The 26,594-nt window shown below is 42.4% G+C and overlaps 2 protein-coding genes across 2 annotated transcripts in view; both read left to right on the top strand.

Moving 5' to 3' along the window:
• The window catches only part of LOC116381883 (uncharacterized), a 34,753-nt gene extending 13,741 nt beyond the window's left edge, over positions 1–21,012 (top strand). Inside the window, exons 7-16 of the mRNA XM_031844362.1 lie at positions 7,517–8,030; positions 8,521–8,680; positions 8,827–8,943; positions 9,063–9,164; positions 9,325–9,493; positions 9,603–10,224; positions 10,335–10,488; positions 10,582–10,671; positions 10,761–10,956; positions 11,746–21,012. Of these exons, the coding sequence (XP_031700222.1) occupies positions 7,517–8,030; positions 8,521–8,680; positions 8,827–8,943; positions 9,063–9,164; positions 9,325–9,493; positions 9,603–10,224; positions 10,335–10,488; positions 10,582–10,671; positions 10,761–10,956; positions 11,746–19,625 (10,004 nt within the window). The 3' untranslated portion in view covers positions 19,626–21,012. The remainder of the gene's footprint in view (positions 1–7,516; positions 8,031–8,520; positions 8,681–8,826; positions 8,944–9,062; positions 9,165–9,324; positions 9,494–9,602; positions 10,225–10,334; positions 10,489–10,581; positions 10,672–10,760; positions 10,957–11,745) is intronic.
• Positions 21,013–21,287: 275 nt separating this feature from the next.
• On the top strand, positions 21,288–26,283 carry LOC116381901 (transcription factor-like 5 protein). Its single transcript, XM_031844405.1, has 7 exons — positions 21,288–21,367; positions 22,776–23,363; positions 23,465–23,603; positions 23,702–23,846; positions 23,944–24,121; positions 25,693–25,834; positions 26,158–26,283. Exons 2-7 carry the CDS (start codon positions 22,795–22,797, stop codon positions 26,281–26,283), a joined length of 1,299 nt encoding a protein of 432 aa, XP_031700265.1. The 5' UTR covers positions 21,288–21,367; positions 22,776–22,794.
• Positions 26,284–26,594: the final 311 nt, after the last annotated feature.

Here is a 26,594-nt window from a genome sequence, read left to right as displayed (position 1 = left end):
CTTTTCAGTCGATATCTTTGCAGCACAACACAGATATCTGTGACATGACGTCAATTATGTAAACTCTTCACATTCAGAGGACAATATTACATTTTTTTTTATGTTTTACACAAATATTCTGTCCAGATTGCACCTTTTAGATGAGCTGTGAAAAAATTTATTTAAATTCTTATAGGTCCAATCAGTTTGCCTGACAGCCTAGTTTATGACAGCACTGGTCCTTGTGTACTGACGGTTCATTCAGAAATGAAGAAAGTGTGTACATCCGGTATGTTGAGAGGTAGAGACCCATGACAGCAACCACTCGCCAGTTCGAGTCGGTCAAATGAAATAAGCTAAAGTGTGACTTTGTGCAAAGGGAGGCTCGTTAAAGTCGATATTACAGATCAGTCTTTTGATTTGTTGTTGTTAGTATTTGCCATTTAGTTTGCTGAACAAATCTGAGATGTGAGCAGTGATTCAGAGGTCTGAAACCAGGAGAAGTGCCTACAGCCATCACAAGGAACTTCCTATTTTAAATGTCAAGAGAACAGATGTTATTACATCTTTATCACGAGCATCAGAGAAAACGTCCACAAGCCCGTAATCTCAAAGCTTCAGAGTCATAGTGGTGACGACATGAGAGTTATGTTTGTGAGTCTCCTTCTAAAAATATATTCCAGGAAAGTAGAAACATCTTGTACCTTCAAATTGCTTCTAACGTGAACAGTTGTTCAGAGAGATGAGGGCTTTTATGGAGCTGATTCAATTGAAGTGGCGACAGGGGAGATGTTTCATGGAAACGAGAACAGCACCACTATAAACACGAGATGGTCTGGGGATGTTTTTAGTTGATCGTGATCTCATTACGGATACAACACTAACTAGTTTAACGCTACTATTTACTCAACTCTAGTTTTTAGGCCATAATGTGATTCAATGGATGTTTACATCTGGCAACACAAGACAACAGCAGTAAAATGTGAACGTTTAATAGGGAGGAGTCAGTTGGAAGTGTATAACAGTATTTATTGAGGGTAGTAACAGAGGGGTTTTTCATTAATCATGAAGTTATATGAAGATACGAGATGGGACCGGATCCCCCGGAGTCAGGACGCTGCTGCTGGTGGTGGAGTAAAGCCAGCAGGTGGTTGATGGAAACTGTCAGGTGAATTTCCTGGAGGTAATGGTGGTGGTGGGGAGATGCTGCGCTGCACAGTGGCAGGTCTGATAGAACGACAGAATACACTTGATATTTAAAGGACCGATTGACTCCAAGGGAGATGGTTGGCTGGACATGCTGTGAATGAAGTGACTGAGACGATTAGAATTAAAGGAAACAGCAGAAAGTCACTCACAGAGGAATAAATGCAAAATGGGAAAGAAAATATATTCTTATAACTTTCAATGAAGCTTCATTAAGAATACCCGGAATAAAGAATTCCATGAATATAAATGATTTAGTTTGAATTGTTGGGTTGATCTAAATGTTAATTAAGAAGGGATTTACCTGATTATGTGCCGTAGTTTCATAGGTTGTGTATTCTAAAAGATTTAAAGATTTGTGCATCATACCTAGAAACCAGACATACTCACTGAGACAAATGCTCTTGTTGCTTCCTCTCTCTCTCACACACACACACACACACACACACACACACACACACACACACACACACACACACACAATAGCTTAATAGTGTACAAATAAAGATTCTTCATTCTTCCTTTTCCTCATAGATACAGAAAGTGACTGACTTGAATATTAGTCGCTTCCTTCTTTCATCGGTTCATTTATATCAGTTTTCCATTCATTCATAGTTCGTCTACCTGTCTGTCGGTGTCTAAAGGCAGCAAGTGTCTGCAGATGATCCTCTAAACCAGGATCATTCATTTCCTGTTTTCAAATGTTGTAAAAGGATGTGTCCTTGTTTCTCTTCTTCACAATGCATTTTTTTTTTATTTTATTTTTTTTAACATTTTGCAATGGCACTGCTTCAGCGTGTTAGTCTGTTTGGTGCGCTATGATGTGCTAAGAAGGCAGATCTGCACATATTCCTTCTGTGATACTCATCTGAGCACCACATTAACAGAAGGTTTGGAGTGGGAACTGCACACCACAGATGTGACTGACCCACTGCATCTCCATGAGGCTCAACCTCACACCTCTACGCTCATGTTCTCCCTGTGTTTGTGTGGGTTTTTCGGGGGCGCTCTGATTTTTAGTAACACTACTCCACATTATCTCACTCTCCAGATTCACTGCTCCTAAACAGTTCTGATGGATCAGATACAGAGGATGAATTTAAAGGATAAATAAAGTATCAGCTTGCATAATGCCTAATCTTAGCTCAGGATATCTCACCCTGCAGTGTTCATCTTTTTTTTTTTTAAAGCAGCCGTCCATCTCCTGACATTAAATCCTCAAACACTTGATCATGTAATGGATGAGGCTTACACACAACTTCTGCAGCGCTTCCTGTGGTTGCACAGCTGCAATGCTTGAGGTCAGCTTGAATTTCAGTGTATCTAAGCTCCTCACTTACTTATTGTGCGGTCTAATGCCGTCCAGTAAAACCAGATCTAATTCTGTGTAGGACTTTGTTCACTCACACTAGAAACCAGACATTAAAGATTTAGAAACCTTAAATATATCAAAATACATATTAGTATCTTCATGGTTAAATAGGGTGGTATTCCCTTTTTAACTTGACGTGTTGATTGGTCAAGGAGAACTTGAAACACAGTTATATAATATGGAAATATTGCATTATGAACAGATTTATACATGGGGGGGGGGGTTTACATTGTCTTTGTTCCTATCTTTAGTGGTAATTCTGGGTCAGACAACCAATATTATATTATATATAGTCAAACTTGTCATCACCGCTTTCCTCTCCTTGTATTTTGAAATACCCTAAACGGAGTTAGGAAAATGCATTTGTCAGGTCTGGGTTGACAAACAGCAAAAAACAAATTGTTCTCGTCAAAGTTACTACAAGGAATTTTCTTTTTCCTGTCATTCTTGGCGGTCCCTGTGGACGAAAGCGGTAGTGTTTTTGAGCACCAGATTCCATTCAGACAACCTCTTATTCTACTGCAGCAGGGGTCTGACCGTCCTGGTTCTGGTTCTCCCGTGCCTCTCTTTCCCTCCAGCGGGCCCAGCAATACGTCCCGGGTCTCCAGCAGCGTGGTGTCTCTGGTGTTAGCTCCCAGTGGGGACTGGCAGAGCAGCGAAGCTCAGCTCCTGGCCGGAGGAGGAGGAGACACTGCTGCCGGGCATGAAGCTCTCCTCCCCCTGCCGGAGCTTACGAGCGCAGGTCGAAGGCTGCAGCGAAGCCCGATCTAGGTCTGTCCTCGGTGGGCTGGTCCCCGGTGAAGGGCCCCAATGGAGTCTGAGCTGAAGGAGTTCCTGGTGAAGCTGCATGACCACAGAATCCGACCAGGTGGCACCGATGACAAGCATTAGGAATAACTATATAGAAACGGACAATCTTCTCGCTGGTCTCTTTAACTTATGAAGGTCATATAGAGGAATCAGTATTAAATTCACAGTAAGTTAGATGGATGGCACTAGAAATAACAAGATTGTCTCTGTTTCTCTGCTATTTACATGTGGATTTATTAAGATATTAGGAGAAGACTTAGTGTCTGTTTGTTGTCCATATTTGCAATTTCAAGTCAAGGCATCTTCTTGGCTCTGATTTGTTGACTCGCACCTGTTTTATCTTCTGCTTACAAATACAAAAGACAACTACTGCCATATTAATCAAAAGTTTGAAAGCATCATATACTATTTGCCTTTGTGGATACAATTCAAATATGTAGTCAGTGTGAAGTGCATTCACAGGTCCTAAACTATCATTACGTAACATACTGGTTCTGCCTCAGTAATCACATATTTAATGCTCATTATTCATATCCTCCAAAATGTAACTAAAAAAATGTCACATACGGCCAACAATGTTTAGAGAGACATTACAGAGCTGGTGAATGTTGTCACATCCTGCCAGAGAACTGTGCATCACTGGAGGAGACCAGGAATAACTCCAAACCACATGTTTGTGCCTTCACTACAGACGTGTTGCTCTCTGAGATTGTTCCATGTGGGATGATGATTTTAAATGCTCGCCCTGAAACTCTTCTCTGAGTCTGTCAACTGTCTCCTGGAGCTTTCTTATGAAAACTTCTGGGGACTTTGAAGCATTTTACCCATGTAAGGTCAAGCATGCATTAATTAAATGAAAACCCATCTCCAGCTAATTCTATTCTTTTTATACGCAGGTTCAAAGAAGCCTATTTAATGACAGGTTTTCTTAATAAAAGGGATGTAAAAGATGCTTAACCGGTTATATCAAGGAAGTCTTGATTTAAAATGAATAAATGTAGAATTTAAAAAACAATCTAAGTGTAGTTTATGTTCTCATACATTTCCCTTCCATGACCAAACTAGTTGCAGTCACAAAAACGTGAATGAATATCCAGGAATCTATTTAATATCAGTACAAACACAAAGCAGAACTCAAAAACCTATTGATCAGCAGCTCAAATAGCAACTATGCATGAAAGGATTTAGTGAGCAGGAAGCTATGCTTGAGCTTTTCAGCTTGTTTTTTCCAAATAAAGAAACATAAACGTGTGAAAAAGTGTTTGCCCCCTTTCTGATTTCTTATTTTTTTGCATGTTTGTCACACTTAAATGTTTCAGATCATCAAACAAATTTAAATATTAGACAAAGATAACACAAGTAAACACAAAATGCAGTTTTTAAATGAAGGTTTTTATTATTAAGGGGGGAAAAAATCCAAACCTACATGGCCCTGTGTGAAAAAGTGATTGCCCCCCCCTGTTAAAACATAAATTAACTGTGGTTTATCACATCTTTGGAAAGCTGAGTTCAATTTCTCTAGCCACACCCAGGCCTGATTACTGCCACACCTGTTCTCAATCAAGAAATCACTTAAATAGGACCTGCCTGACAAAGTGAGGTAGACCAAAAGATCCTCAAAAGCTAGACATCATGCTGCGATCCAAAGAAATTCAGGAACAAATGAGAAACAAACTAATTGAGATCTATCAGTCTGGAAAAGGTTACAAAGCCATTTCTAAAGCTTTGGGACTCCAGCGAACCACAGTGAGAGCCATTATCCACAAATGGCAAAAACATGGAACAGTGGTGAACCTTCCCAGGAGTGGCCGGCCGACCAAAATTACCCCAAGAGCGCAGCGACGACTCATCCAAGAGGTCACAAAAGACCCCAGAACAACATCCAAAGAACTGCAGGCCTCACTTGCCTCAATTAAGGTCAGTGTTCATGACTCCACCAGAAGAAAGAGACTGGGCAAAAATGGCCTGCATGGCAGAGTTCCAAGACGAAAACCACTGCTGAGCAAAAAGAACATAAAGGCTCGTCTCAGTTTTGCCAGAAAACATCTTGATGATCCCCAAGACTTTTGGGAAAATACTCTGTGGACTGACGAGACAAAAGTTGAACTTTTTGGAAGGTGTATGTCCCATTACATCTGGCGTAAAAGTAACACGGCATTTCAGAAAAGGAACATCATACCAACAGTAAAATATGGTGGTGGTAGTGTGATGGTCTGGGGCTGTTTTGCTGCTTCAGGACCTGGAAGACTTGCTGTGGTAAATGGAACCATGAATTCTGTTGTCTACCAACAAATCCTGAAGGAGAATGTCCGGCCATCTGTTCGTGACCTCAAGCTGAAGCGCACTTGGGTTCTGCAGCAGGACAATGATCCAAAACACACCAGCAAGTCCACCTCTGAATGGCTTAAGAAAAACAAAATGAAGACTTTGGAGTGGCCTAGTCAAAGTCCCGACCTGAATCCGATTGAGATGCTGTGGCATGACCTTAAAAAGGCGGTTAATGCTCGAAAACCCTCCAATGTGGCTGAATTACAACAATTCTGCAAAGATGAGTGGGCCAAAATTCCTCTACAGCGCTGTAAAAGACTCATTGCCAGTTATCGCAAACGCTTGATTGCAGTTGTTGCTGCTAAGGGTGGCCCAACCAGTTATTAGGTTTAGGGGGCAATCACTTTTTCACACAGGGCCATGTAGGTTTGGATTTGTTTTCCCCCTTAATAATAAAAACCTTCATTTAAAAACTGCATTTTGTGTTTACTTGTGTTATCTTTGTCTAATATTTAAATTTGTTTGATGATCTGAAACATTTAAGTGTGACAAACATGCAAAAAAAATAAGAAATCAGGAAGGGGGCAAACACTTTTCACACAACTGTACCTGCACAAAAATGAATTTGATCAATTATGACGTGAAGCAGATTAATAGTTTTAAAAGATTCATCTTGTGTAAATCCAGTGTGTTGAATCTTCAATGCATTAAATCTTTACATTCAGTCAGTGCAACAAATAACGAAGAAGTGTCAAGAATGTGGTTCATTTGTGTTACTGTAAAAACAAAATATAAGTATGTGTCATAGTATTCACAAAGTTGCGCTTCCTGATTACAAGGACACAATATAATTATAAATGGAAATTCTGTAAATATCTTTAATGTGTTGAAGGACAGAGAAGTAGTATTTTAATTATTCAGTAAAGAACAGGAAGGCACACCAGTATTAATATTCATGTTAAAACGTTGTGTTGACTTGTAAAAGTGAAGTACATTATAAACCGAGTATCAATGTGTGCTTAATGACAGTTTTTCAGTTTTTAACCACAGAAAATAATATTTAACTTGACAAGAAAAAGGACAGCTACGTTTCCTTTGGTCATTGCGGTGGAATAGTGTTATGATACAATAAATTAATAGGCATTCGTTCATTCATTAGTGATTTATGTAAACTGTATATGTTTGCAGATGGAAAATCAGCATTTTGTGTTCATCTCTGCTGATCATAATTCCAAATACAGGGTCTGTTTACACAACATTTCTGATACAGACAAACATGTCAATTCGAGATTAAATAAAAGAAAAAACTTTAAAAACTCTTTTCAATTACATCCCTCTGTCATATTGTGCAGCTATTTACTATGCAAAAAATTTATTAAGATTCGGTTTCTTCGTATTTTTATATTGATTCCGATCATCTTTTCCTTCTGTAAATCATAATATGTGTGTTTACATAAGGTAGTATCGACCAATTTCAACCAATAATATCATGATATCCATCCATCCATCTGCAACTATTAATGACAAGGGAGGTTTGTGTGCAGCGCTACAGTCTAAGCCCGCCCACTTTTCAGCCGTAAATACAAAGGATTAGATTCAACTTCCTGTTGTAACTGTACACCGCTCATAAATTAAGTTTCACTGGGGAATAGGTCACAGCACAAAAGATAAAGACGTTCTAACTTCGGTTTCACTCAGAATGTAACTAATACTTACTCATGTTGTGTTATGTGTGAGTCCTGCACAGGGAAAATGGATAGCCGATTTGATTAATACGTGTTTTAACTTTCAACTGATTTGCATATGTTGTGACGTGTTGGTTTATGTCAGTTAGTAGATTCATATTCACAAAATGCCCTGCTGTTCTTTTTTTTCTGACAGCTATAAAGGACAGTAAACAGGAAGAGGCTGACAGTGATGCTGCTACTCCATCGAAACAACCTCCAGAGGACACCTCAATAGATGCAGCTCCCTCCGCCCAGCCTGCATCTGAGCCAGCCCCACCACCGAGCCACGCTCAAGGAAAAGAGCCAATCAAACGTGGTGTGCCTGATCAGCAATTAGATCCCTCTATACCACCCAAAGCAGCAAAATCTAGTCCGTCTCCAGCTACTCCATCCACCTCAGCTCCCAGACATCATGAAACAGGCGCTCTTATGGTCACTAAGACCACATACGTCATACCGAAGAAGCAGCCTGCACCGCAGCCTTCGTCCAGCCACGTGTCATCCTCGGCATCAGGCCAGAAGCCTTCGTCAGCCCCCACGCTGCTGAACGAAACCAGAAATCTGCTGGTGCCACCTGCACCAAGTGCTCCCTCCTCCAGGCCCTCTCAGCCCAATAACCAGATCAGACAGAGCATCCAGCGCTCCCTCTCCAGCATCCTGTCTAAAAGGTGAAAGCTGTCTTTTTATTTACACATAATACACTCTCTTGATGGATCTGATTTGTAAATTGAAAATGAGCACTATGAATAGTTAATGAAAAGTGATGATGGCAGGAGCCAAAATAGTGAATTCTAATAGTTTTAATGAGTAACTGCACACTTAAACTTGTTTTTTAAGCGATAAGCTAAAAGATATGATCCTGCTGTGATGAAACATATAAAAAACAATGCATGTCATGGTTGAAAATTGCCAATTGCCAATTGCAAATTGCCAATCAAATTCAGTGCCCCATGCCTTATTTCTATTTTCGAAGCTGCTGTGGCTGTCATATTTGTTGACGTTACTTCATATGGAAGTGGGTGTGGTTATCTGACATGACATGATAGACTCCAGGAATAACTTCTTTTGCAACAATTAAACTGTAAAGATCGCATCTTGATTTGTTAGACCAGTGATGCACAACAAATTCATCGACTAACTGCCTTTTTGTTTGTCAAGGTTGTCTGATTGTGACGATTTGGAGATGTCTGAGAGTGAAATCGCAAAGCTTGTCGCGGGCATTGAGATGGAGATGTTCGACATATTTCGCAACACAGACAGCAAATACATGAACAAGTACAGAACTATAATGTTCAACCTGAAAGACCCAAGAAACAAGGTTTGTTTGAAGTTGTCCTGCGGCCTTCCTTACTTTACATTTAAATACTACTCGCAACAATGCAGAAATTGTACAAGTTATTTAACTAATCTCATAGATAATTGTGTTTTAAGCAAACTGACAGTCCAGCTATGGGTTCTCTCTAGGGTTTGTTGTGTCGGGTTGTACGTGGAGAGATCAGTCCCTTCAGACTGGCTAGGATGAGCCAGAAGGATATGCAGGCTACCAAAGCATCAGAGCCAAGTGCAAAAGAAGCAACAGAGGTAAAGTGTAATAGATGTAAAATACAACTACCAACACAAAATCAGATATTATGCTTGAACTTGAAGGTTGAAGCAGTGTTTGTTCTAGAGGTGATAATCTTTTTCCATGGTGTATCTAGGTTAAGGATGCTGCTGCTAAATCGACAAGTTTGCTGCAGAAGCCTGAAGCAGTGAAGGTTGATTTGCCCAGTTTGAATCCTGCTAGACCCAATAGAAGCACGGTGGGTACTTGTTTCATTTGCATTCAATTGGTGTAATATAACAATTTTGTATGATCATTATTTTCTCTCTCCTGCTTCACATAAAGATTTCCCATGAAAGGCCATGGATGTTATGATACCATTGTGGGTTAATTCTGTGTGTGTATTTGTGTCTGTATAGGTTGCTTTCCAGGAACAAAAGAAATCTCTTCCTGCTCCTGCGCTCAAGACCAGAACAAGCCAGCCAAGCCAGGGAAGTGCTATACCAGATATTCTCACCTGTATGCTGAAGGACACAACATCGGAGCACAAAGCTCACCTCTTTGACCTGAAATGCAAGATATGCACAGGTGATTTGAAAAATATGTTTTAAAATAGCTGTGCAATAGACATTAGTATCCAGTTGCCAACTATTGTTACCCCTAGTTTTTTTTAATAGATTCTTATTTCTTCCCAAAGGCCAAATGCTAGTTGGGGAGGAAGAGGAACCCACAAAGAAAAAACCTAAGCTTTCTGAAACAAGAAATAAATACGAACCCCTTTGGAGAAAGACTGCGGGAGATGACTCCCCTCTGCGGGCGCCACCTGACTCACCTGACATGGATTCGCCAACATCGTCCCTAATTGACCCTTCATCCCACCTTATCATTGACGCTCCACCATTAACTATTGTAGAATCCCCTGCTTCCCCAATAATGGACTCTCCAGCCTCCCCTACTTTAGACTCCCCTGCTTCCCCTGTCATGGAGTCCCCCGCATCACCAACGCCAGACACTCCTAAAACTACTATACGAAAGAGAGCATACACACCCGTTGTGATCCCTGCTGTCTCCACAGTAACTATCACAAGGCGTGACCCCCGCACTGCAGCAAGCAGGTTCTCTGCTTTGTCTAGTGGCACTTCTGGTCCCAGTAACACGGCCCGTCACCAATCAGTCCCTTATGCCCCTCTTAAAGAGACTATCTCTGCATCTCCCTCAGCACCAGCCCTCTCTCCGCGACCCACGAGACCATTACCTAAATCTATCTTAATGAAGCCATCTTCCTCTGTGGATGCCAGACTCTATGGCACATCTTCAAGGTATAAGAACTGTAGAATAGAATAACAATGTTATTCTGTTTTAAGTGGTATACATTTGTGCATAATGTGTGGATATGATTGTCATTGTGCTGTCGTGTTTTGTGTCTCAGGACCGTGATCTCTGAATCCCCAGCTGAGGGTGAGACTTCTCAGTTCTTGGCCAAGCAAGACATCATGTGGAAAGGCTTCCTAAACATGCTCTCTGTGGCCAAGTTTGTCACCAAGGGATATCTGATTTCAGGACCTGCTGAAAACCTCAAAATGGTATAGTACCGCACAATAATAACTTTTATTGTATCAAAAAGATCTGTCATTGAATTGACTAAGATATGAAAATGTTCTTTCTCTTGTGTGTAGGATCTACCTGATACCATACAAATTGGAGGACGAATCCTGCCTCAAACAGTGTGGGACTATGTTGCAAAACTAAAGAGCTCTCTTACAAAGGCAAGCAGTAGATTTAGTATTTCTTTATGTGTCTTGTACAATAATATCGGACATCTAATCAATATTTTACATTGTTTTTTGCTTATTAGGAGCTATGTGTGATCCGTTTTCACCCTGCAACAGAGGAGGAAGAGGTGGCCTATGTCTCCCTGTTTTCCTATTTCAGCAGCAGAGGACGTTATGGTGTGGTCGCCAATGGCAGCCGTTCCATCAAGGATGTATACCTTGTCCCACTCAGTGCAAAGGAATCAATCCCATCCATGCTACAACCTTTTGACGGACCAGGTGTGCTAATGATTTGACTACCGCTTATAGTCTTTTATGATAGATTTATGCATTATTGGGCCTGGGCGAGTATCTATGTCAACACCTCCAAGGCCCAAGAATAACCACTGCAAATTCTCACCAAATTATTTTATCCCGTTTTATTAATTTGGATTGGTTTAAGGGGTCAGAGTGAGGGAGGAAGACGGGGGAGTTGTTTCATCTACTGGAATAAAATAGACAAATGTTATCCCAGTCCTGGGCCACATAGGTTTAAGCACATTTGTCTGAGCCACCATAAGTTCTTGAGAACTTAGTTTTAATAAAAAATGTGCACCCTCTTTTGGTCTAAATAAGGGGCTATCTTGCAGGATGGGCACAAGTCGTTTTATCTCTAAGAAAAGATATATAATGAAAACCCTAATATTTTTTTATCAACAACCCGTAGCATATGAGCATATTGCCAGAATGCATCCAGTTTTTACTCTAGCAAACAGCTGACAGTACAGACACCAGCTAGTAGAGGTGTTTACCAAGAAACAGTTTTATTTTATAAATTTGTCAATTATGAGTTTATGGTTCGTTTTGGTGTCAGCTGAGCATGTTGACGGTCTGTCATCTTAATTATTATTGGTTCTGAGTTTCTGTAATTATTGATAAATCAATTAGTGGTCCCAACCCATATATTTTGTGTATCTAAATAATTATCTAACCTTTCTGACAATACTTGCCAGTCAAGCATTTAGACAAAAGGGAATTATCATTGTTTAATTTAGACTTGTTCTAATTATTTATTTATTTATTTCACAGGGCTTGAAAAAAACAGGCCCAATCTTCTCCTGGGTCTGGCAGTCATCCAGAAGTCGAAACGTCCTGGAAGCTTGCCTCAGGAAATTGAAGAGAAGAGACCAAAAGTTCATATGTCCAAAGACCCTATGTGGATTCCAAAACCCCCAGTCCTCTATGGTTCTGACAAATTGGAAATATTCCAACCATACGATCCAGAGACTCCTGCTAGCACCACACCTCCTGGCACACCACCTTGCACTGGGTCACCATCGGACTCTTCCTCTTCTGGCTCAGTGACCATGCCACCTTGTTTGACTTCCATTAGAGCACACCCTCCTGTTTCTACCTCAGCTGCTGTTGCTGCCACTCAGTCCACCATCTCTGACAAGAATCCCTCAACAACATCCAGTAATAAGACACCGTTGCAGACTATCTTAAAGAGTTTGTTTGGCAATAATGACTCCGTGGTCTCTTCTGACAGAAGTTCTACAACAACAAAAACAGTTACTGTTAAGAAGGTCCCATTGTTTTCTCAGGTGTCTGGATCAATGGTGGATCCAATTGTCCAACAGTATGGACAGAAATCCAAAGTAAAAAAACTGGAAGAAGAAGAACAAAATGAATTTGACCGACCATATGACCCAGAAGAAGAGTATGATCCAGCAATGGGATATGGACAGGTTGCCCCTAAGAGCATAGAAACAATTACGGCAGATGGCCCAGCAATATCAGGCTTTGTAGATGATGGTGTGGCCTATGATCCAGAGGACGAGACCATCTTTGCAGATATTCAAAGTGATGTTGTAACAAAGCCACCTGTTCCAACTCAAACGTCAGATTCTCCATCATGCCCAACCACAATTTCTACCCAGATTGTAACGCCAACTCCAGCACAAACCTCCACCCCAGCTGAAGTAATTCAGAACATTCCTACAGGCACTGTGGTTGTCTCAGCTGCAACACTAACTGAACAACAGCGGATGCTCGAGGAGCTGAATAAGCAGATTGAAGAGCAAAAACGCCAGTTGAAGGAGCAGGAAGAAGCACTACGTCAACAGAGAGAGGCTGTGGGTCTGTTCATGGCTCACTTTTCTGTTTCTGATTCCCTGATGTCTCCCCCACAAAAATCTTTGCCTCTCAGTCAACTGTCAGGATCAACAGACAAGACCAGCAACCTTACAGAGACTGTGGACAGTTCAAATGTGGATTCACAAACTGTCAAGCTAGAAGACTCAACTGCCATCCCTAATTTAGAAAATGATACAGATACTGTTACAGAGCAAGATGAAACACAGGACAATGTTAAGGAAAATGACAATTATTCCTCTGCTGGAGAGATTGAAGATTCCGATGTAGCTTATGATCCTGAGGATGAAACACTTTTTAATGAAATGCAAGATGATGTATTTCAAGGAGGCAGTTCAAAGACTTGTGATTCATCTTTGTCTAGATCAGGACATAGTTCCGGCCGCAAGGGCACTCCCAACTCATACCACAGCAGAAAGCGAAGGCTATCACCAAAGAAGCGAAGTCATCGTGAAAGAGACAGCCATAGAAGTCCTTCAACAAGATCACAGCAGCGTTCTCCTTCACATTCCCGGAGACGTAGGGAAAGGGATAGACACAGAAGAACTGAAAGGGAAAGGTCAAGGCATAGAGCTAGAGAGCAGTCTGAACGCCAGGGTCGGCACCGTAAAGAGCATACTACACGCCGACATTCTCATGGCCATAGAAGATCCCCATCATCTCCTAGAAAAAAAGATTCAGGGTCCCTTTCACCAAGGCAGAGCAGAGGACCTTCCCCACAAGTCCTTGAGAAATCAACTGCGTTAAATGTTCTATGTAATGCTCCAGACTCTTCAGACTCTGTTGTTGGACAACTTGCAGAGAGTAACAAATCATCATTTACCTCGGTTACTATTAAAAATGACCCTGATGGACATAAAAGTAATCTTGTCGAGAGCACTGTTAAAGGCTTTTCTCCCTGTTCAAATGAACTTCGTCACAATGTGAAGCTTGAAACTTCAGAACCACCACAATCCCAGGAGCCTCAAAAAACTTCAGTCAGTGGCCATGATGACACAGGTAGTGGTTCTTCTACACACGTCAATAAACCCTCTCAACAGGAGACTCTGTTTATGAACAAAATCGACAGTACAGTCCCTTTAAGAGAAATTGATCCACCCATTCGAGATTCTCCTCATAGCCCTGATCCAGAGCCCCAATTTGTGAAACCTAGCATCATAGAAAATAGTAACTCTGTAAAAATTGAGGAAATCAGAGATCCTTTGATGAATATCAGCGTCTCAACGCAACATGTTAAAGTTGAAAATAAGTATCTGCCTGATGGAGGTCAAACAACAATGTCCAATATGCTGTGGCCTTCTGTTGGAGGTCCAATATCAAATGTTAGAGATATTGTTTTGAGAGCCCTAAATCTTAAGGGCCCAGGTGTCAGAGAAAAGGATATGATAGAGGCAGACAAACAGATAGAAGGGGAAATTCCAGGTTTAAAGCATCAAGATGTTCTGCGTCAAGGGGGAGGACTTTCAAATCAAGCTACAGGCACAGATGTTCAGGGCTCAGGAACTGAAATAGACCCCATACGAAAGCATCCAGGACCTGGTAAGAGTGGTCCAGGTATCAGGAATGCAGGATTAGATGTGAAAGAACTTGGACATAGGACTCCACAGATGGATTGTAGAGAAACAGGAATTGGATTCCCAGGACCTGATATCAGACATCCAGGCATGCAAGGAATAAGTCCCAACATTTGGGGACCTGGATCACATACACGAGACCTATATAGTATGCAAGGTGTGAACCCAGAAGTAAAAGGCCCAGGCCCTGATATGGGACCCAGCGATACAGAAATGAGAGGGCAAATTCTTTTAACAGCTGTCACACAGGCTCCAGATATTATAGGAAGAGGTGGTGGCCAAAAAGATAGGGGTGAAAGTCCACATACTGGAGGTATGAGATCTGCTGTGAGGGCTGGTGGTGTAAGAGATCCAAGTCCAGATACAAGGAGACCAGGTCCATCATTTAGAGGTTCAGGAAGAGTTCAGAGGCAATCGAGGCATGATGGCAGTCCAGTTTTAGAGGAAAGGAGCCCTTCGAAAAGGTATTTTCAGGCTCATGGAAGAGATGCAGTCTTGAGCAGGACGGATGGTGTTCGAGAGAGGAGTTTAGATTCAAATGCAACTACAGGCTCAGAGGGTAGAGTTCTAAGAGCAATGACAGATGAAAGGTGGGCCCTACAAAGGGGGCAAGATGTACCCATGAGAGAACCAGGGCCAAACATAAAAAATGAAAGTGGTGGACAAGACAATAGTGGACCTAGAGAACAATTTAAGGAGCCACGGCCTGATATTAGGGCTGAAAGGAGTGTGCATGGCACTGACCGGAAAGAATCAGAAACTATGCATGAATTAAGAAGGCCAGAAAGAAGTTATATGCCGCCTGGTCAAGATATGGGTGGTGTGGGTAGCTCAGAAACAAGGGGTGGTGGCTTTCCAAACATTGCAAATCCAGATTGGCGAGGTCCAGTACCCGGTGTTGTTGGTCCTGATATGAGGGGCCAGAGGAGTCAAAATATAGGCCTGGGTCCACATATGAGGGGTCCAGATTGGAGTGGCCCAGGATCAGACACAAGAGATGATTGGAGAGGGCCAGATAGGAGAGGATCAGGTCCAGTCAAAGGGGAGCCATTTGAAGATGAACTGAAAATCCATCAGCCTGATAGAAGAGATGCTAAAGACCTAGCCTTTAGAGAACCAGGGTCTGAAATGAGTGGTCCAAACATGGAGGACCTCAGGCATGACAGGAGGAGAGTAAGAAGTGCGGATTTCATGGGACAAGAGCCTGAAAGGAGAGGTCCAACTAGGGGCAATTTAGGACCTGGTATGCAAGGACCAGGGGGTCCAGACTTTTTGGGACCAGGACTTGAAAGGAGAGGGCTAGCTATGGAGGGTCCAGGGCCTAACAATAGAGGACATGGGGGTCCACATTTCAGAGGACCAGGACCTGAGAGAAAAGGTCCAGCTATGGAGGGTCAAGGACCTGACATGAGAGTACTGGCAGGTCCAGATTTCAATGAATCATGGCCTGAAAGGAGAGGAACTGATATTGTTGGTCCAGGGCCTGAAAGGAGAGGTCCAGCTTTGGAGGGTCCTGGGCCTGGTCCAGATTTCAGTGAAGCGGGACCTGAAACAGGATGTTTATCTGTGGAGGGTCCTGGTCCTTACAGGAGAGCACCTGGAGTTCCAGATTTCAGGGGACTGGGCCCTGAAAGGAGAGGTAATGCTATGGATGGTATTGGGCCTGACAGGAGAGGACCTGGAGGTCCAGATTTCAGGGGACCAGGGCCTGAAAGCAGAGGCGTCTCCATGGAGGGTCCTAGGCCTGACAGGAGAGTACCTGAAAGTCCAGATTTCAGAGGACATGGGGCTGAAAGTGGAGGCTTTTCTATGGAGGGTCCTAGGCCTGAGAGGAGAGGACCTGGAGGTCCAGATTTCAGGGGTCCAGGGCCTGAAAGCAGAGGCTTATATATTGAGGGTCCTGGGCCTGACAGGAGACGACCTGGAGGTCCAGATTTCAGAGGACCAGGACCTGAAAGAAGAAGTCCAGCTATGGAGGGTCCAGGGCCTGTCAGAAGACGACCTGGGGGTCAATATTTAAGGGGACCAGGGCCTGAGAGGAGAGGTCCAGCTATCGAGGGTCCTGGGCCTGAAAGGAGAGGACCTGGAGTTCCAGATTTCAGGGGACCAGAGCCTGAGAGGAGAGGTCCAGCTATGGAGGGTGCAGGGCCTGAAAGGAGAGGTCCTGGAGGTCCAGATTTCAGGGGACCAGGGCCTGAGGGGAGAGGTCCAGCTATGGAGGCTCCAGGACCTAACAGGAGAGGACCTATAGGTCCAGATTTCAGAGGATCGCGGCCCGAGAGGAGAAGTTTATCTATGGAGCGTACTGGGCCTGATAGTAGAGAATCTGGGTGTCCAGATTTCAGAGGACCAGGACTTGAAAGTAGAGGTCCAGCTATGGAGGCCCCAGGACCTAACAGATCCACAGGTTCAGATTTCAGTGGACCAGGACCTGATAAAGAATGTCCTGCTATGGGTGGTTTCTGGCCTACCAGGGGAGAATCAGAAGTTCCAGATTTTAGTGGGCCAGGACATGAAAGGAGGGGTCCCACTATGGACAGTCAAGAACCAGACAGGAGAGGACCAGGAGGTCCTGGTTTCCAGGGACCAGGGCCTGACAGAAGAGATCTAGCTATGGATGGAATAGGGCCTGACAGAAGAGGACCAGGAGGTCCAGAATTTAGAGGGCCTGGGTATGAAAGTAGAGGCCCCTCTATGAAGGGTCAGGGACCTGACAGGAGAGGTCTCGGAAATCAAAACACTGATATACATGGTGCTGACAGGAGGGGGCCATATGTAAGAGGTCCAGGGACTGAGTTTACTGGAATGGGGCCTGAAAGAACTGGTCCAGGCATAGAGGGTCCAGGGCCTGATGGTAGAGGACAGAGAGGACCACACATCAGGGGTCTAGGGCCAGAAAGTGGACAACAAAATATTGAGGGCCCAGGGCCTGACAGGAGTGGTCCAGTTATCAGGGGACCAAGGCCGGAAGGACCTGGTTCCAATATGGAGGGTCCAGGGCCCAACAGGAGAGTGCCAGGAGGTCCAGACATGAGGAGACCAGGGCTTCAGTATTCAGGTACAAACAGAGAAAGCCCAGGAGCTGACAGGAGAGGTGCAGAAGGCCCACATTTTAGAGGGCCTGAGCCAGGAAGAAGACCTCCAAATGTGGAGGGCCCAGAGTCTGATTGGCGAGGTCCACACATCAGGGGGGTGAGGCCTGAAAGAACTGTTATGGATGGTCCAGGGCCTGCTGGGAAACATCCAAGAGGTCCAGATTTTAGAGGTCTAGGTTGTGAAAGTAGATGTCCAGACATTGAGGGCCCTGGGCCTGACAGACAAGAACCTGTAGGCTCAGGCTTCAGGGAGCCTGAGCCTGAAAGAAGAGGTCCGGACATGGAGGGCCTAGGACCAGAATGCAGAAGATCTGGTGGTCCAGAATTTAGAGGCCCAGGTATCAGACAAAAAGGTCCAAATTCAGAAGGTCTAAGGCAAAGAAGAGATGACTGGGGAGGGCCTGACTTTAGCGGGTCAGAACCTATCCAAGAGAGCCAAGATATTGCTGGCCAAGGAGCTGATAGAAGAGGACGACACTTGAGGGGTTCAAGGCCTATAAGGAGAGGCATTAGACGACCACGGCCAGATATAAGCAGTCTAAATCGGGGAGACCGATGGAAAGGGCCAGACTTTAGGGACTCTGCACTTGATAGGAGAGGCACAGACACAGAGGAACAATGGTCCGATGGAAGAGGGCCCAATATGGAGTCTGTAGGAAATGAAAGAGAATGCTCAGGAGATGATTGGAAAATACATGGCAACAGAGGTCCAGGCCCCATACAGGAAGGTCCCGGTGAGGAGGTTCAAGAACATAGTAGACAAAGTCCTTGTGGGGAATGGAGAGGCCCTGAAAGTAGAGGGCCAAGGTCCATACAGGAAAGACCAAATATGCCATTTCCAGGGTCTTTGAGAGTTCCAGGAGATGATTGGAGTGGTCCTGTTTGCAGGGGCCCAGGGCCTGTCCAGGGTGACCAAGAAATAGTTTGCCCAGGGCCTGGTAGGGGAGGACCTGGAAATGGATGGAGAGAGACAGAAAGAGGGGGTACTGGACCAAATAGAAGGGGGCGTGGACCATTTTTCAGTGGGGAAAGAGTTCCAGACAATCGAGGTCAAGGCTGTGATAGTAGAGGTCCAAATATGGGAGAACCAGGATCAGATATGAGAGGAGGGCATATTGAGAATGACTGGATGCAGCCAAATTTCAGGGGTAATATGAGAAGGCCAGACATGGAAGGACATGGGGCTCCACACTTGATGAATTCATGCCCAAACAGGAGAGATTTTGAAATGGAAGGTCTTGATAGAAGAGGCCCCAGAGGTCCAGATTCAAGACGTGCAGGGCCTGAAAACAGAATTTCAAACATTGACGGTCCTGGGACTGATGAAAGGTTTTCAGATTGTGGGGGATTAGGATCTGAAATGCAAGGTGTAGACGTGGAAATCCCTAGAACAGGTAGACAAGGATTTGAGCATGATTTTAGGAGGGGAAAAAGACGTCCAGATATGAGAAGGTTAGGGCCTGGTAAAACAGATAGTAGGGGAGCACCTTTAAGTTCAGATACAAGACATGGGCTTGGGAGGTGGGATACAAACACTGAGGGTCCTGGGTCTAATAGAAGATTTCCAGATATGGGCCCAAGGTTAGAATTTGAGCCAGCCATGAAGGATGACATGCAAGGGTCAAATATAAGGGGCCCAGGATGTGATAGCAGAGGGCCAGACATGACAGCATCACCTCATTTCAATAGTCCTCATCTAGTTGACAGATCCCAAGGCCCTAGGGATCCACATTCTGCAACATACAATGGACCCCTAGGTCAAACTCAGCATGCAGTAAAGCCCCAGAGACACAGAGCTGCCTTGCTTCCCACTCCAACTGAAGGTATCATACGCTATCCGAATCATATGATCAACAATTCTGATGTCCTTAGCCCGAAACGGAAAAAAATATGTCACCCAGCAGACAGGACGTGGAGTAAAGGTAGACCAGTGAGTCGAGAGCGAGAGTTGATCAAAGGGCAAAGACAGGAGCAGGAGAAAAGTCCTGCTGGTAAAATAAGCACAGCTGAAGATGAAAACAAAGGGGATGGAGAACAAAAAAAGGAAGTTGGCAATGAAATTGGTAAACAAGATACATGTGTAGAAATTAAAACCAATGAGAGTGTGGACAGTGATGGAAATAAAAGCAATGTCCAGTCAAGTTAGACACAGGCTAAAATCATAACGCATGGACCCCTCAGGACAGTAAGGCTGTCGAAACTAGACCTGCAAAAAGTGTCTTAGTGTCATCACATTGAATAGATACTACAGCATAACACACACTGAATGTAATTTTTCTTAAGGAAAGCGTTTGTCCATATTTCAAATTTCAAAAAGACCTACAGGCAAAGCCATGCGGAAAATCAGACATTGTAGCTTGATATGAAAATGCTCTGAGGTATTTGAATTTGTTTTAGTTTGTCTAGTATTCAAAGGAGATGCATTTGTTTTTTTTGTTTTTTTGTTTTTATTGGATTATGACTAAATGCTAAACTAAAATCAATCGATGTGCATTTCTAATTGGAAATGTTTTGTACAGAGAATGTACAGTTTGTTTTGTTTCTTTGATATTTAACATAGCCATAGTGTTAGTACAGTAGCCTTGATCTGGCTTTTATGTTATTCTGCTGATAATAAATGGCTTGTTTCATTGTTATTTTAGAATGTAAGAGGTCAATAAATTGATATACCTTTTTTAAAATTTGTATTAAGTCTGATTTTGTTTGTTTGGAATTGATCGATTGCTTCACAATAGTGCCTAAAGCGAAAAAACAAGTCCCCTGTTAATGTTCAAGCACCTTTTTGTTTGTGGTAATAAATCAAACTGTGGTTTATATTTTTTAGAGGTACAATCAAAAGTCTCCTTTACTGCTCACAAGGTCTGTGCATTATCTTGAGATAGCAGGTCATGATTTCTGGAAAGAGACATTGCTGTTGAGTTTTTCAAATGTATTTTTTGGGGGCTTTGAGGCACTGCAAGCCATATACTCCCAATATATGCGAGAAAAGGCCGACATCTCTATGGGCCATACTTTCAAAACCAAACAACCCATACCTAAACAATTTAGACTGATAAATAGCACTACAGGTTAGGAACACTGTATTTTTGATTTGGGGTGAACTGTTCCTTCAGGTAAAGTAAACATGCAGAAAAAATGTCCATGTCAGTGTTATTGAGTTTTAACACATGCATGTGTGCGTACATTTTATTTATTTAAACTATTTAGCTACTATATTTGGTAGGTTATATATATCCCAATGCAAAATACTTTATCAGATAATCATAAAATCAACTTTTATTTCAGACTCATGAGTCCATATAGTATCAAAAAAAACAAATACAACAACAATATTTGTATCATATTTGCCTGGAATGTAGTGAGTTAGAAATACAAAGTAGCATGAAATATGTATACTCTAGTACAAGTACAGTAATTTAGTAAACTTTCTACCATTGAATATAGAGATTTGAATGGTCAGTATTGTAAGACACAAAAACAAGCACATTTACTGTTATAGGAGAGACTCCGGTCTCTCTCGCCTTATGGCATGATCCCCTTGTGCTTTGGAAAGAGTCATGGTGTTTTCACAATAACATGGGGATGACCTAGTTAACACACAAACACTACCTTGTAATTTGTTGGCAGGTTTCTTAAGGGCTCATGATGAGACAAGCAGGGGGAGATAGACAATGGGTTGGCAAAAGAAAGAGAAGGGAGAAGAGAAAGTAAAAACAAAATCATGCTCATAGAGGACTGAATCTGTCTGAGGCAGTATTGTGTCTTATCCTCCACAGCCACCTGCAAAGCTCATGTTTGACCAGAAGAGGGCGACAGCATTCTTCAGTCCGTCATCAGGCATCACAGCATCCACCAAGGAGTTGATGTTGATTTAAGTAAACATTTGAGGTATTTTATTATTTTATCTTAGCCTACTTTGAACTCTAACCTTGTACACAATTAATGATAATTTCCAGTTTCCTATATATGCATACTGCCGGATTCAACACATGTTATTGGTTAATTTTGTCTCTTTGTGCTATTTGTCTGTTTTAGTGTCATGACAATTACATGGTGTCCTGAGTGGGATCAAATGTAGACCACAAAGTATTTTGTAGAAGAGCACTTTTGGCAGATTATTTTTGCTCCTGTAAAATGACAAATTTAACTGAAACAAAATCACCCTTTAATAGTAGTTTTCTAGTCCAGTAGACCTACTATTAGATAAGATACAATAAGATAATCCTTTATTAATGCCGCAGTGGGGACATTTACAGGATTACAGCAGCATAGTATTTAGTGCAAAGAAGAGACATAGTAAAAAAACAAGATCAAAACAAGTATTATAAATAAGTAATATAACAGTAAAGAATATTAGATTAATAAAAAAGTAAAAAATCCACAATAACTAAAAAGTTATATATACAGACAGAATAATTGTTATAATTGTTGTGTTGCAATATTATACACAGTGTGTTATATTTATTATGTATTTGTATTATTACAATTTAGAAGCTTCTGACAGTTGTTGGGGTATTTGCAAAGATAGTTTGATAGTAATACAATTTTTTACAGTACTGGAACTAAGTATTATACTTAATTATACTTTAGGAAAGGTTATTATTACTTATGTATTCATGCGTACGCAGCATGTTATAGATAGGGGGAAAACTACTTTATGGATCGTTTGATTCAAAACGCTGCATATTATTTTGTAAGGATTAAAACAACGCTATTTTATTTTGAAATGTAGTAGAGTGGAGATATTAGCATATGATGGAACTGGAAATAGTAAAACTTGTTAACCTACTAAATTGACAGTGACTCAGTGTAACGACGTCCGGTGGTTGGACGTCAGTTATCTTCTTCTATGGTTATCACCGGCGGCAATCAAAGTAAGTTTAAGTACCAAAAGAATAAGGCCCATAAAGAAAGATTAATATTTAGAGTCCAACTAGTATATATTGAACATACTTATTAATTGAAAATGTTTACTATTTACTATTTAACGTTAGCGTAGATTACGCCAAACGTCTTTTCAAATTTACGAACGTTAGCTTAAAGTCACGAGCTAACGTTAGCTTTGGTAATTAGCTACGGGCTAACTGACATTTTGGAGTTGGGGATGACGTAAGTTGTTTCGGCTAATTTGAACAACAATTTTGTCCATTTTTAATAATGTTAATAATGTAATGTTTTCTAGTTGATTAACATGGACTGAAGCTACATAGCTTGTTCTGGTGTCAGTGTACGAAGAGTAATATATACATATATATATATATATGTTTATATACATGTTGTTTTCCTTGATCTCCAGCCCGTCTCTAGAGTGAAGGATGTCATCATTTCCCTCAGTGTGTACAACCTTCCATGTATCCCCTTCATCCAGAGAACACACCTGTGACCTCGGCGGGGTGATTTTGAACCACGGTGGATGTGCGACGATTGATCACGGGCAGATGCTGGGACCTGAGCTCGGTCTGGTGGAGATGTCCGAGGTTGAATACACACACCTCCAGCACCTCATCCAGGCACAAATGGAGGTACACGTTTCCCCTCCAGAGTTACCCGCTGCCAGATCTCACCCAGCTACGGTGATGGTTAAAGACGCCACAATGACTTCCCCCATCGTGACCAATCAAGCTATCGACCTGTCCACTTCAATGGATGAACACCATCAGGTGATGCCAGGAGAAAAGACACCGGCTTCTCACGGAGAGGTCCCGGGTTTCGTGCTGGCCAGAGTCCGAGGTGAAGACAGCCCGACTGAACTACGTGCCAACAGCAGCACGTACTCGCAGACGCGATCCAGATCGGCTGCCAGGGTTTGCTTGGAGAAAAGGTTTAACGCCCTGTCTGCTAACACCCCAAGACAGCAAGATATTCAGTCTGCAGTTCTCAGCAAGTAGGCATCACTCACATAGTCTACTGCTATTTGCTAGTAAATATAGCCCCATAACGCTCATTTTTATGGAATGTGCAAAAATCTCTGTTGTTGTGTTTCAGTTTCTTGACAATGCTTCAGCAGTCTGCAGAGGCTCAAGAGGCGGTCATACACATGACCACTGACAGAGCCGATCCTTTTGAGGTTTCCAGCCCATATGCAGGGGGTGTATTTAACCCAGTCACCAACATGTGTGAACAAGTATGATGACAAACTAAATATGCACCGTCGTACAGCTTGTATAGGAAGCACAGGTAGAATTCATTGTTCAATCCTCTATTTTCCTGTTTCAACCTCAGGTGATTGGCCATAATCCTCATGTGGTTGAACCTAACAATCATCAGGGTTTAGTCATCCCCAAGTTCTCATTTAACTTCTGCCCGGAAAGGGTTGTTACGAAAGCTCACTATACAATAGAGGAGCAGCAGTTGGTGAACACAGGAAGTAATGATCAGTACTCTAAACCCACTCTTTCTTTCATATGTTTTTTTGTGGTTGCTTTGTGTCTTAATTTAGTCTTCTACACTCGTGTTTTTCAAAGATGATGTGGCGACACCGGCTACCTTCAGGAAGCACGGTGGCACCCGCACCTCCCGACCCAGCAAGGCTGCCCCGGACTCAGCCGGAGAATCAGGGAGCAGCACCTCGAAAAGGACCCGATCTCATCTGTCACTGATCCAGCGCAGGGAGGTACACAACAGTAAAGAGAGGAAACGCAGGTGAGTCCCAGTCTGTTACATGGTCTTATGAAATAATAATCCATAAATATAAATGTACTTTTTAATCAGAATTTGATGTTTTCTCTCTGGGTCATAGTCACAGTCATGTATATTCTCTTGGGGTGTGAAATAATGTTAGTATAACAAGTGTGTCTTGCTTAGCTGTCACTTCAGATTGAATTACTCCCTCGTTCACTCACTGTACGCTATTCCCTAATAAACACACAAGCAAGGCTTTTCTTGGTGTGATATGTTTACAATATTTGTGTATATGTACAAGTTTAAGACAAATACAAGGACCGAACATTCCCGAGCTTTGGCTTCTCAGTTGCATGGGTTTGCTGTATTGCTTTGTCTTGAGTGATAGTAATTCAATAATGTAAGGATTGGTCGAGTGGTGGAGGGATTATATACACAGAAGAAACTAAAATAAACTTTCAAAAGACCATAAGGAAATCCAACTTCAACTCCTCCTGCACACGAACCAAAGTTAGTGAATAACGAATTAAGACAATAGAATAACAGTTCTATGCAAAACAACAAACTACTTTTCTTATTGTCATAACATAGAAATATTGACAATATATATGAGCCCCCCCCTACTATAAAGGCTATTGGATGCATTCACTTCCTGTTTGTCAGTTTGGACTCTTGAATCTCTCAATAAAAAGTCATAATATGGTAAGTCATTAAAAAATCTTAGTACATGTCATAAAATGTCAAACATTGTTAAAACAGTCAGTGTAGTATGTCATAAATAAGTCATAGTATAGTCTATGTTAGGATCAGTAATGGGCGGCCCCAGACACAGACTGGAGTGTGGAAGAATGAAGGATTTATTGTAGAGTGATGAGGACGGTGAGAAGCTGAGCTCTGCTGAGCTGATGAGAGTGAGAGCTGCTACGATAGCTCGAGGTCACGGTAACGAGCTGGTGAGTCGGAGGATAATGATTCTGGAGACACGAGGAAACGGGTCAAGTTCAAGTAAATCAAACCGCACAAAGAAATAGCTCATACGCATAAAACAGCGGCCAAGAGCGACGAACAACCAGTGTGGATATGGAGAAGAGTTATGAGTAATGTCATAAAAAGTAATAGCATAGTATGCCATAAATACTCATCATATATGCCATGTAAAAGTCATAGTATAGTATGCCTTAACATGTTTTACAATTTAGTATTTCATGAACATGTCATAGTACAGTAGGCCATGAAAAAGAGCACTATAGTACATCTCACAATATAGTGTGCCATTAGAATAAGTCATAAAAAGTCATAGTATCGTATCTCATTAAAATGTAATTTAAAAGTCAGAGTCCAGTATGTCATAAAGCGGCATTGAAATATATAATATATATATATATATATAATATGAAGCCGGGGACCTTTGTTGCATGTCGTACCCTCCTCTCTCCCGATGTCTCCTGTCTCTCTGCTGTCTGTACTGTCTCAGGCTGCTATTCAGTCAAAATGTCCCCACTGCGACTTGAGACTTTAGCATCTAAGGACCGTGTCAGTAAAGTTTGAGAGACACTGGTAATAACATACATAACGTCTTTGCTTGTGCACAGGAAGATGATTCGTTTGTACTGTGATGAGCTGAACATGCTGGCGCCGTTTTGTGAGTCGGATACAGACAAAGTGACCACCCTGCAGTGGACCACCGCCTTCCTCAGATACATCAAGAAAACATACGGAGACACCTTCAAAGAAGTGAGCTTGTGTTCAGTTTGGCCTCATCCTCCTGCAACGGAATCATTTGAGACTTGAAACCCGGGGCTGCTCTTGCTGCCTGAGTCATAAGTAATGCAGATAAACTTTATTATTTGACTGTGATGGCTCATCTAGCGTTGCAGTCTGTGGTTTTACATGCTAAAAATCTTGGCAGCTAAGTGAAACAATCCACCACATTATGCTGACTGTGTGCAACAACACCACCACCACCTGGAGTAAAGGAGGGGGAGTCTAGATAGACAGACTTAAAATAATAAGGCATCGCTACTATCTGTCATTAGCCACGATCATTTGCTTTACAGGAGTTCCAGAAGACATTCGCTGATGGGAAAGGACGCTTTCTTAAATCCAGCCCTTCTTCAGGCCCGGACCCAATCCACCGGGAGAAGGAGGACACACTGAGCATCCCTCTGGCGGTAGAGCAATGACTCTCTCACTACTTTATCCAACACATCAGCCAGATATCTGAGTACATTTGAACTTAACATGGAAGCCTGTGTTGTCCCAATGAGGCCTGGCTATGGGTGAGGCCAATGTGTTGTCATATTTTAACTGACAAAAAGCATCCTTTTCAGAGGAGCTCTGCTTCTGACTACATAACAGATATTTAGAAGTCTCAGACCACGGGATGCTCAAACATGGCTGGTGTTCTCCAGCTGCATCTCTAAACCACACTGCATCAGGCTGGTGTTTGAAGTGCCATGCCATTTCTTCTTCTGCTGATATATTACCCCCCCCC

The sequence above is a fragment of the Anarrhichthys ocellatus genome, unplaced genomic scaffold, assembly GCF_004355925.1.
Source record: "Anarrhichthys ocellatus isolate YVR2014 unplaced genomic scaffold, GSC_Weel_1.0 scaffold5, whole genome shotgun sequence".
Classification (NCBI taxonomy): domain Eukaryota; kingdom Metazoa; phylum Chordata; class Actinopteri; order Perciformes; family Anarhichadidae; genus Anarrhichthys; species Anarrhichthys ocellatus.
This window is presented reverse-complemented; position numbering and strand designations above follow the sequence as displayed.

Coding starts and splice junctions, on each gene's coding strand:
- LOC116381901 (XM_031844405.1), top strand. CDS start 22,795: ATGTCATCATTTCCCTCAGTGTGTACAACCTTCCATGTATCCCCTTCA. Junction 23,604..23,701: donor TCACCAACATGTGTGAACAA/GTATGATGACAA, acceptor TTTCAACCTCAG/GTGATTGGCCATAATCCTCA. Junction 24,122..25,692: donor AGTAAAGAGAGGAAACGCAG/GTGAGTCCCAGT, acceptor GCTTGTGCACAG/GAAGATGATTCGTTTGTACT.